The 12,615-nt window shown below is 42.5% G+C and overlaps 1 protein-coding gene across 2 annotated transcripts in view; it reads left to right on the plus strand.

Annotated features, from left to right (window-relative positions):
• CANX (calnexin) overlaps positions 1–11,797 on the plus strand; it is a 38,502-nt gene extending 26,705 nt beyond the window's left edge. For both annotated transcript variants that reach the window (XM_081949875.1, XM_081949876.1), the window contains exons 14-15: positions 858–973; positions 9,090–11,797. In XM_081949875.1, the coding sequence (XP_081806001.1) occupies positions 858–973; positions 9,090–9,143 (170 nt within the window). In that variant the 3' untranslated portion in view covers positions 9,144–11,797. The remainder of the gene's footprint in view (positions 1–857; positions 974–9,089) is intronic.
• The last annotated feature ends 818 nt before the right edge of the window (positions 11,798–12,615 follow it).

Raw genomic sequence — 12,615 nt, forward strand, 5'->3', positions numbered from 1 at the left:
GTTGGAGACTGGACGGTAATTGACTAGGTCCGTCGGGTCCAGGGAAGACTTCTTGAGCAGGGGTCTCACCATCGCCTCTTTCAAGGCGGCTGGTAGAGACCCCTCACCCAACGAAGTGTTCACTAGGACCAGGAGCCAGTCACGTGTAACCTCCCAGGATGCCAGTACAAGCCAGGAGGGACACGGGTCCAATAAACATGTGGTGGGTCGCAGACGTCCACGCAACCTGTCCAAATCCTCGATGGCAACCGAATCAAACTCCTCCCAAAGCGGACCCTCAAGACTCGCCACGGGCGTCTCTACTGAACCACTGAAGGGGGTCCATCCCATCCGGATTTGAGCGACTTTGTCATGTAGATATTTCCCAAACTCCTCTGCTCTACCCTGTAAAGGGGCTTCCCGCGGCCTCTCAAACAAGAGGGAACGAGTCACCCGAAACAAGGCGGCAGGGCGGTTATCTGCAGACGCAATAAGGGCGGCGCAATGTTGACGTTTGGCCGCTCTTAATGCCACAAGGTACGTCCTCAAGTAGGCTCGTGCCTGTGCTCGGTCAAATTCGGAACGAGAGGATCTCCAACGACTCTCTAGGCGTCTCCTTTGGCGTTTCATCACCCTTAGCTCCTCGGTAAACCAGGGAGCCAGGGTGGTTCGTCGCCGCAGGAGAGGCCGCAAAGGCGCCACCCGGTCCAGGGCCCCGGTAGTCGCACTATTCCATGCGTCTACCAGGTCCTCCACTCGGGGGCGGGTCAAATCCACAGGAGGTGGCCCAAGCTCCGTCTGGAACCTATCTCCGTCTGGAACCTATCCGTCTGGAACCTATCTGTAAAAAAAATAATACCTTGTAAAACTTTCTTTAGAAGTGAAGGACAGGAATGATGGAAATACAGAAAATGTGAGCCAAGAGGAGGAAGCAGAAGAGGAAGAGGAAGAGGTAGAGATGGAAGAGGAAGAAGAAAGCAGAGACATTACAGAGGCAAGTATTTAATTATATAAACTTTGTATGAGACAAATATTAATACAGGATATTAGACCATTAGTATATTTAATAAGCCTATCTTACAACATATTGCCTCCTAAATCTGTAACCACAACTTTTTCATGGGAATCAAGAGAGACAACAAAAAGTACGCTATAATGAAACAGTAAATATTTATGTACTAACATCACATGTTGGGATACAACTTTGTTAAGGCAGATTAGCATTTGTTATTTTTTTCCCAATCCTGTGTAGCTGTAGGGTTTGAATCTATATATGCATTATCCGTGTACTAAACTGCTTGGTATCCACTTCTACAAAATTCTGAAAGCCAATGATGCCCTTTTTTTTAATTGAGTTTAGGCTGCTTGTTTGTCAAAAGATTCTGAATGGCTTACAAAGAATTAAAAACAAACCACTGCAAAGAGAAAAATATGAAAGAATACAACACATATACCAACCGTTGCCACGTATCCCCACCCCAATGCTGTGTATAAAAGGCAAATTCATATTAATGGATGGTTTTATCCAATAAAACTTTTGCCAATGCTTGCGGGAAGACACAAGTTGGGAACTCGGGGTGGAAGGATATTCTCCAAAGAGCAAGTGCAGTGGAGAAGGCAGGTCTCCTTGGGTCTTATAAGATGACATATGCCAGCTGGATTGCTGACTTGCTTACTATTATACTAGTTTCTGTAATTCTCAATAGTGAGGGGAGGAATATCCAGGATGGGTTGTCCTTGTCCTCTCTTGATTGGACTGAGTCACATAAGCTCTTTTAACCAGACCTTGGTCACCAGGCTCCACCCAGTTACCGACTCAGTCCATCAACATACGGCTGTGTTCATCCTGAGATCCTGAAGAAACTTAAAGGAAAATTTTTAAATTGCTGCAAAAGCGATTGAAATTGTCTCCACGCTGCCTGATCAATCACTAGAGGCTGAGGAAACCCCCAGCAAGGGTAGAAAGTCCACGCAGCAACCGCTAAGGCAATGCGCAGCCCAGGTCACAGAGCGAGACCCAGGGCAGTAAGTGAGGATTCTCACCAGAGACAGGCAAGCAAGCTCCGCAGAGGCCTCTGCAGCAAGAGCAACGCCCAAGGAGGCTCTAAGAGCGCCGGAGCGCTCCCTCACTCCCCTCGGGTTGAGTGATGAACCATGGCATTTTAAAACGCCCTTGAGTGCCCGAGCTGGCAGCAATCACCAGAGAACAAGGTGAGAGCCGGAGAGGCTCTGCGGGAGGCAGGGGGAGGCGAGAGAGAGCCGGCAGCGGAAGCCGCGCGGAAGCCTGCAAAAGCACAATCCGCTTCCACATGCTCCAGCAAAGAGGAGCTTTTTGAATTTGGAGCCGGGAGCCATTTTGAAACCACGTGGTCCAAGATGGTGGCCCCGAGCAGCTCAGCGGAGGCCGGCAGGAACCAAGCACTCAGCATTGCAGCCAGCAACCCCACCAGAGGCACTGAGGAGCCCTTAAAAAGGTTAGAAACCATCTCAGAGGCATCAGCCAAGGGCAGAGGAGGCAAGGCAAAGGCCAGAAAGGAAGCATATCTCCACCAAGGGGGCTATAAAGAGGCAGGCTGTGGATCCAACCCCCCCAAGCCTAGCTCCAAGTATGAAAGGCAGAGGCACCAAGCCTTGGAGCGCATTGCCACAAGGCCAGCAGCAGGAAGACACCCCCCCCCCCCCGAGCCTGGAACCTGAGGAAAGATTACCAGGTTTCTCTTAACCTGGCAGATCTGCAGAAGGGGACCCCTCCCTCCAGGTGAGGATTCCCTTCGACACCTCGGGCTTTGTCATCCTGTGTTCCGGCAACCTTGCTATCACGATTTATGCAAGCCCTATTCAATCCTTTTCTGAGTGCCTATCTAGCCAGAGAAGCCCAAACAGGGCAATGAGGCTCAGGTTGCGGCTGAGGTTTTCCCTTTAAAGAAGGTCTTCCCTTTAAGGAAAAACTTTCCCTTTAAGGAAGAGAAAGGAAAGTAGCTGGAGGAGGGGGCGGCAAGACTCTCAGCGAGCTAACAGCAGGAGGCCACAGGAGAGAGCACGGCAGCTCTTAGTAGCACAAGCTGCTTTTTCAAAGCCCTGACTGGCAGGGCTGTTGTATTTGCCGCGCAGCGCCATTTGAAAAGAAGGGGGAGGAGAGTCCTCACGTGGCCCAAGATGGTGGCCTCCTGCAGCTTGGAGGACACAGGCAGGAATCAAGACCTTGCTTCTAAAGCCAGCAGCCTCACTGGAAGGGCAGAAGAGCCTCCAATCAAGTTAGAGATTACCCCTGAAGGTTCATCCAAGGGTGAGGGCGACAAGGCAAAGAGCAAAATGAAGCACACCTCCTCCAGGGCGGCTAAAGAGACAAGCTCCAGCTCCAAGCTTCCGAAACCTACTTCTAAATATGAAAGGCAGAGGCATTAAGCCCGCGCATCTGCCATAAGGCCATCAGCAAGAAGGCTCCCCCTGGTCTGGAGCCTGATGCGATCACAGAGGAGGATCCCCATTGATACCTCAGGCATCTGGGGCTCTATCCAGGGAAGGCAGTCACCTTCACTACCGGGCATTTTCCTCAAGTCTCCCTCCTACCTCTGCAGGCATGGGGGTGGGGCAACCACCCGAGGCAGAACAGTATAAAGATGAGGATATTTTGAGCTCCCCTCGAGTAAAAGGGACATTGAAGTTGAATCCCAAACTCTGTTTGCAGTCTAACTGAAATCAGCTGCCAGGATTTCCCCCACCCACTCTTGGAGCAAAGAGGAACATCCCGTTTCAGTGAGAAAGGCTGATTATCTCTCCTGAGATGAAGGACTCTGTTGTGATTAAGAAAATGTGTTAAAAAGGGGCCAAGAGTTGCATGAGAAATGCAGTGTCTACCACCTAGCTGATTCAATCTGCTCTGAAAAGCCTGTTTTTGTTCTTCTCTGATACACTGAGAAAGCAGATCCTGCAAAGTTAGAAAAACATATTTCCTCTCTCTCCTTGTTTGAAAGCAAGATTGACCTCGTTTCCATCTAATTGAACTCCAAGGGAAGGGATTCAGGAATTGCATGATAAAGCATGATAAATAACACCCCAACCATCCCAACATCAACTTACCTTGTGTGTGCAAAGCCTTCGGGCAATCAAAGGATCAAAAGGCAGATGTAGTTCAGTTGAAAAGATTGTTATGCTCTTGTGGATTGGTTACTATTGTTCATGAATTATTTGGGAAGGGCTCAACCCCTAAAGAAGGTACCAAACTAGCCAGGTCCAAAACGGGTTCCAAGTTCGGGTAAAGACCCTTAGGAATTCCAAAATTGAAGAGTCAGCTTGACAAATTTAACCAGCAGAATAGCCTTGGCAACTAGAGCCGAGGTGACACAGGGGTTAGAGTGCAGTACTGCAGGCTACTTCAGCTGACTGCTAGCTGCAGTTTGGCAGTTCAAATATCACTGGCTCAAGATTGACTCAGCCTTCCGTCCTTTAACAGCAAGGAAGGCGCCATTACCAATCACTCCAGACAGTAGGCACAGGCAGCGTCCACTAGTGGCTCCTCTACAAACTGCTCCTCTACAAAGTATTTCAGTGGCTCCTCTACAAAGTATTTCAGTGGCTGACATGTGAACTGCGCCTGCATTTACGAAGTCTGGCAACACACTAGCGGCTGACACGTGAACTGCGCCTGCATCTACAAAGTCTTGCAATGCACCCTATTGGCCGACAAGTGAATTAAACTCAAAGAATTCATAATACATTCAAGAAATTTTCTGAGCTAATCCTAGCCATAGAATCATAGCACCCTTCTGGCCATGGCAAAAGGGTCAGACAGGCCAGGCCCCATGCCTGAACCCACCACAAACTCAGAATTGTGTGTCCAACTATGAAAAAACACAGGAGCACCTCAGATAGCCTATGACCTTAGACAGCATTCGCTGAGGGCAGAACATATACCAGGGGTGGAGTCAACTGGCTCAGCCGGACCAAGGTGGACAATTTGGAGTGGAAGCTGTAGCCACCAATCTTCGAGGAGCTGGCAGAGCGCTTCGGATGCCCAGAGGTCAACCTATTCGCCACCCCTCTCAATGCCCAGCTCCTGAGGTTTTACTCCAGGTACCGGACACGGGGCGGAGGGAGTAGGCGCTCTCCGCGGCCCTTGGCCCCAGGAGCTCCTCTATGCCTATCCACCCTTAACCCTGATCCCCAGGTTCATACAAAAAATCTTGCGGGAGGGGCCGGAGGTGGTACTGATTGCCCCACACTGGCCCCGAAGGCCTTGGTTTGCCGATCTCCAATCCCTCTCGCTGGACAGGCCTTGGAGGATTCTCCAGGAGAGGATCTCCCTCAGTCAGGGGTCGCTGGAACACCCAGACCCTCAGTGGCTTCAGTTGACCGCTTGGCGCTTGAGTGGAGCATCCTGAGGGAAGATCACTTCTCCCCTAGGGTTATACAGACTATCCAGGCAGCTTGCAGACCCTCCACGGAGCACATTTACAGTGCTACAGTGTGGGCTTTTTCAACATGGTGCATCTCTGGGGGCCACAATCCGGTCCGGGCCACTGTTGCACACGTTCTGGACTTCCTTCAGGCAGGGCTGGACAGAGGGTTGGATCCCAACACGATTAGGAGACAGGTCTCGGCCATTTCATCGGTACTCCTGTCGGGTAGATCTCAGACACTGACGCACCATCCGATGGTCAGGTGGTTCCTCAAGGAAACCGCCCAAGGTGCACAAGTACCCTTCCTGGGACTTACACAAGGTGTTGGACGCTCTGACAGACCCTCTGTTCGAACCATTACATATTGTCTCTCTGAAGTTCCTGACACTTAAGGTGGCCTTTTTGGTGGCCATCACCTCCACCAGGAGGATATCCGAACTGCAGGCTCTGTCTACCAGGGAAGATCTCTGTGTGTTCCAGGACAGGGTAGTGCTAAGGTTGGACTCCTCCTTCATACCCAAGGTCTGTTCTTGCTTCCATCGCTCGCAGGAGCTGATATTGCCCAATTTCTGCCTGGACCCTTCTCACCCATTAGAGAGGAAGTGGCACACCTTGGATGTGAGGAGGGCTCTGAGGATTTACCTCAGAAGAACCAGGCCGAACAGGAAGTCGGAAGGCATATTTGTTTCCTTCTAGCTGGGGTCCCTGGGGAACAAGGTGACTTCCACCACAATAGGCAGGTGGTTAAGAACCTGTATTGCTTCTGCCTATCGGGCACAGGGTCTGCAAACACCAAGCTCTATTACAGCACATTCTACACGAAGCGTGGCCACTTCAGCGGCCTGGGCCATGCAGGCCTCACTATCTGAGATCTGTAGGGCAGCCATGGGGTCTCCCCCCCCTCACCATTCATTACATGTTGGACTCCTTTGCTTCTGCGGAAGCCTCATTCGGACATAGGGTGTTGCAGGCTGTTCACAGGGCGGGGGACACGCCTCACCAGGCATAGGTTTGGGCGTATGCTCAAATGTGTAACCCTCCCTAGGGACATGTAGGCTTTGGTACTTCCCATCCTGGATATTCCTCCCCTCACTATGGAGAAAGGGCGTTGGTACTTACCTGATACGCCTCTTCTCATAGTGGGAGAGGAGTGTCGAGCCCCTCCCTGATATGGATATGTTGCGAAATTGTTACGTTGTTTGTTAAACTTCTGTTTTTTTTATAAAAGTTTTTTTATTTTATTTTCAAAACAAACACAACACATCCTTCTTTACATACTGTAGAACAGCGATGGCGAACCTTTTTTGGCTCGCATGCCATAAGTGGGAGCGCAGGGCGGTTTGTGTGCGGGTGTGCCACACCCATAATGCAATACGCCAACCCCACCACCCCAGTGCACGTGCGCACTACAGGCGCAATCCCCTATTTTTACCTGCTTTTTTCACCCTCCCCAGGCTCCAGAGGCTTTATAAGAGGATTTTAGAAATAGTAAATGAAATGCCTCCTGACGGTCCCTAAAGCCTTCGGAGCGCTTAAAACAACCCTCTGAGCAAACCGGAAGTCACTTCCGGTTTGCTCGAAAGGTTGTTTTGAGCGCTCCGAAGGTGCCAGGGAAGCCTCCTGACGGTCCCTGACACCTTCGGAGCGCTCAAAACGACCCTCCGAGCAAACCAGAAGTCACTTCCGGTTTGTTCAGAGGATTGCTTTGAGCGCTCCAAAGGCTTCAGGGACCGTCAGGAGGCTTCCCTGCCACCTTCGGAGCGCTCAAAACAACCTCCGAGCAAACCGGAAGTGACTTCCGGTTTGCTCGGAGGGTCGTTTTAAGCGCTCCGAAGGCTTTAGGGACCGTCAGGAGGCATTTCATTTACTATTTCTAAAATCCTCCAATAACACTGAATCCTTATGTCCTATTCTAGCTAAACATCCATAATATTTAATAACAAAGTTTTCTAATCCTTTCCAAATCACTGTTTACAATTTACATCCCATTTCCTTACGTTGTACCCATACATATATATACGTTATCATTATCCCTCCTTTTGACTATATCCTGTATCATATCATTTTCCCCCTAATAATCAAGACTTAACTGAATCTAACTTAATTATTTTTTTATTAACCTTTATATATAATCCAAAAGGGTTTCTAATCTTCCTTTCATGGGTACCATTCAATATTCATATCAAATTACTACTTATCATAATACTACACATTGTATACATCATTATCATTATCAATTATTTATTAACTATATCTATTATCACTAAATTTCGCTAAGTTTAGCTAGTTTTAAATTATACTCTTCCATCTATCAACCTGTATCTTTCCAGTAGCAAAAAAATCTCATATCTTCTGCCATTTGTGGTGTCAATTCTCTAATCGTCTCCTTAATCAACTTTGTATGGACTCCTCTTAGCAACTCTTTTCTTATAGAATGTCTCATGTAATTTTGTGCCCTTCTTCTATTTCCTTAATCAGCTTATCTTTGATTGTCGGTAATGTTATCAATGATATTGCTAATAAAATTTCTCTCTTTAAATCCATAAATTCTTTTGTTTTCCCTTGTTCTGTATCTTGCCATCTGGGGTAGATTTCTCCTCCATTTAATTCCTCTTTCAATATTCCACTCTTTCCCTTTTCAGAGACAAACCAATCACCATAAATATCAGCAAATTTAATTTCTTTATATTCATTTTCCTCTTCGATTTTTAGGATTTTAACCACCACTTTTTCCACTTGATAAAGTGATTTTATATTTGGAAACACTGAACTAGATTTTCCACATTTTTGACTAATTTTGCAGCAATGCCAAATCATTTTTCATGTTATGAATACCTCCAAGAAGATCAACTCTATTACACAACTTCATGTCATCAGCGAAAAAAACCAAGCAGTCCTTCTGTTATATCACTTACAAACATGTTGAACAGAATAGACCTAGGACTGAGCCTTGTGGCACACTGTGTGATTGGTACCCCATTAACAATCACACACCGGGATCTATCCTGAGTGAACTTCCTATCCACTGAACCACCCAGTGGTTAAGCCCTAGCCTGTACAACTTTTTAATGAGCTAATTACATGAAGTTGTAGCAAATCAAGATAATTTGACTTTGTTACCTTTCCTACACTTTTAACTTCCTAGTAATCGTCATGAAATTTTTATTTATAGCAACTTTTTCCAGTTAGTAATATTTCAAAATGAAGTTACATATACCGCTACAAATTATTAGAAGATTATTCTAATATTGAACATTATCAAGTGCAATCTGATATATTCATGGGGTTCATTCCCAAATGAGTGTATTTGATATTTTTTGAAGTATACATTGTTGATGCTAATGTCAAATGTTGAAAATACTAAATCTTAAGGTTTTGTAATGCCTTTTCCAAAAATAACCCTGAATTTGATTTTTCTGTTACTCTGATATGTATATTAGAGTTGAAACATTTTTTGTTTTAATATTGAAAGAAATAAGCATGTGGGATAATACTTAAATTTGATTGACAGCTAAAAAATCAGGCTTAAGGTTTTAAAAAGTAGCTTGTCTCTGTTCAGCAGTGCTAACAATTGTTAAAGCAAACAACATTTACTGATGTAGACTATTCTTGAGATCTCAATAAATTACCCTTGAAAATATCTGCTTATTACTTTTAAAGCTAAATATATGAATGTAGCTGGATTATTTATATGTTCTTTTATGTTTGCAGGAGGAAGAAACTGTGAATAGATCTCCCAGAAATAGAAAACCAAGAAGAGAATGAACTTAATTTGATGAATTTTTCTGATATGGTTTTGGGAGAGGACCATGGATACCTTTTTGCTGAAAATCAAAAATCTTCAAAATATACCATCCATGGGTTCCAATACTCTGCAGTGAAAAGTGTTTAGCAGTCAAATATTTGCAATTGTGTTTCTAAATAATATTCCTGAAGAAAAAATGCGTTTAACACAACCCGGCTATGAATTTCTGGAAAGTTACAAAAACTAACATTTTTATTTTGTTTTTAAATAGATGATAGAATTACCAGTCTCAAAACTTTTGGCTTAAATTAATGTATTAATCTATCAATGGAAGTGAAGAGCAAACCTTAAGAAAAATGGCAGATGTAAAGTTTTTATAAGTCTTTTCTTTCTTACAAAGATGAAAGTTCTTATACAACTCTTATTTCTCATAGTATGATCATGTTAAATGTAGGATAAAGTTAAAATCCATTTGAAGCGATCTTCAAGTGCTCAAACTTCCATATTGATGAAAAGCATATGGCCATGAAATACTCAAATTGGTCACAGATACAGCTCAGTTAAAACAGTGTTTGCACTAGTCTGAATTTAGGAACAGATTTTAGTGAGACTGGATTGTCTTGTTCGTTTAGATTTTGAATTTTTTCTCAATTTGGAATTTGCTTTCAGTTTTTGTGTCCCCCCCCTGAGTTTTTTTAAAAAAACATTTCCTTCTCTTCCAGCTGTTGTTTTCTCCTGTACAGTTTTTTCAGACGCAGCTTTGCTGCTAGAGAATACACTTGTTTAGCTCACTGTTAAAATTGTGTTTCTTTTTCTCAGAAGGTAGCACTACTTATTTCTGGGTCCAAACATTGTGAAACCGGAGAGTGTTGCTAACCTTCTTATTGTTGCCATCTTATGTACATTTATGCACAGGATAAAAGGCACAGGCAAGCTGATCTTTCAAGTTTTATTTGTGCTGAAAGCGAATGTCAGTATTTGTGGCTGAGGAATAAGCATGTGAAAACTTGGCATATGTAACATTTTGAATCTCAGTGCTCTTCATGTATCAAAATGTTGTGAATCTAGGGGGTTCCAGATGAATAAATTTTTTAAAAATATGTTGCATTGAGTATTTAGCTATTCAGAAATCTTACGTAGAATACGAAGTGTTTACTTAAGAAAAGCATAATCCTCTATATTATATTGAAGTGCATGATGGAGGAAAGCAAAGAAGAAATATTTTGCCACCTGTTCTCCTTTATTTAAATATATGGCACTGAATTAAAACACTCCCAGTTTCTACTTGGTGGGTAAGAATTTTTCAGAGTAATTAAGATTTTATACTTTTGTTCAGATATAATTATATACATAGCTTTTTCAAAACAAGACTAACAGTTGTCTTGCAGATTATTTTGCAGAACCCTCAATTCTGTTATCTTTCCAAAACAGCAGAATTATCCTCATTTGAAGCTACAGTGCTTGCAGCCTTTGGCTTGCATTCCAGCATCATTCCTTGCACATCTACAGTAGTTGTGCAAGAGTTTTTATTTTTCTCCTTGTGTCCTCCAGAGAGCTTTATAAACTTGGCATCCATTCCACTGGTAGATTCAATTTAATACAGTCAGTGGCTTACTTCCATAGTTTCTTTCTGTTGTCTAGTCAGGATGTTTAAATGAAATTATTCCCCCTAGTTTCTTCTATTTTTTTTCTACATCATTGACTTGCAGTGGCTATTTAATACTAGTACTAATTTTAATGTGCTTGGGTTAATGTTTTTTGATCAATGTCTTCACTTTTTGTGAAACATATATTCCTTTCTCCAGGATACTGGGAAGAATGAATCTGAACTCATAAGACCTCTTCAGAATACTCCTCTGTTTGCATGTTTTAGCCTTTTTTCATGTTAGTGAAAATGTACTTTTTTAAATGCCCAGTGTAACCTGTGAAGCCTTATTAAGACTACTTAGTACTGGGAGAAGATTGTCATCTGCTATTTAAGAATAATAAAGCAAAAAATATATAAAAAGTCATTTGTAATTTCCAAGTAATTTGAGGTGCTGAATTGGTAACTTAATAGATAATTTTAAAAAGACCATGGAAAACCATTCCGATGCAGGAAATATTTTTACACTAGTTGAACTCTTGGTTCGAAAGAAATAGACTTATAACAGACTTTTAGGAAATGTTCTAAAGAATTTTAGAATGAATAAGATATTAGACTATTTATGTTTGGAAAAGAAAGTGCATTGTAGCTATTTCAAATCAGTCACAGTTCACATGCAACATATGAAGATATAGATGCTTAAAAAAGATAAAGATCTTAACTAAATGTGTGTTCTGTCTTAGGATACTTACCCCATTTCAGATGTGGATGTTATGGTTGACAGGAGAGCTGAACATGATTAACCATAAATGGCAAAGGGTATCCTAGATCTCCATAATGTGGCCCCAGCTCTCCTGTGACACTAAATATGGTGCTAAGAATACATTTCTTTGCACCTCTTTGCCTTTTCTATTATAAATTTCTAAATGCCAGTATTGTTTGATGCAGGGTGCAAGTGTTGGTAAACAAGATTGTGACTTAAGTCCTGACTGTTGTAAAAATCTGAAGATGCAGTATGCATATAAATATATTGGTTAAGTTATAAACAAATGTAAGCTTACTTGATCAATAAAGAAACATAGATCACTATTTTTCTACGTCTGCAATATTTTTTGGTTGGCTTTCAAAATCTAAAGACAAAAGAGTTGATAAATCTTCCTTCAGAACTAATACTATTCTATTGTGGAAAAACTGAACAATATCCAAAATGCAAAGTAATTAAATTGTATTGCATTTTAAACATCCTGCTGAGAATATTTTGAGTCAGGAATGTTAAAAGTGGAAATTTAAAAGGTATGAATAATACCATATTGAGGTAATGGTTCCAAATTGGTTTCATAATGAGTATCTTGCTTTTAGAAAACTCAGCCTTCATGAAATGTGTTAATCTTTCTGAAGTGTTTAAAGTACACGACTTCATATCACTGTTTATAACCTTGTTCTATTATAACCTGCACAATTTCAATATGAAAATTGATTACCATAGAAAATATTTTAATTATTGATACATAGTTAATACAGATTTGATTTACACAGCACATATTTCTAAGATATGAACCATTAATTATTGAAGAAATTGAATTATTATTTATGAGTAGCCTTTATTATGTTTCAAACTTTTTGCTACTGGTAGTTATCATTTGCTTCCTAGAGTAATTGTGACTTCAAAATTATGCTGTGATAGCTTGGTGCAATAAAATAGTCTTCATTCCAGAAATGTTATGAAATGTCCCAAGAATGCAGCCTTAAAACTTTCAAAAGTTCTTTGTGTGTTAAACCTATAAGATACTTTTCCTTAAGGTATTTAATACCAATCTGCTGGCAATAAATTGGTTCATTTAATCCAATAAATTGTTGCATTCATTCTTTTTCCAACCTTAGGTTTAAACACAAATGTTCACCAAATA

The sequence above is a fragment of the Natrix helvetica genome (assembly GCF_964273705.1).
Source record: "Natrix helvetica genome assembly, chromosome: 1".
In the NCBI taxonomy this organism is placed as follows: Eukaryota; Metazoa; Chordata; class Lepidosauria; order Squamata; family Natricidae; genus Natrix; species Natrix helvetica.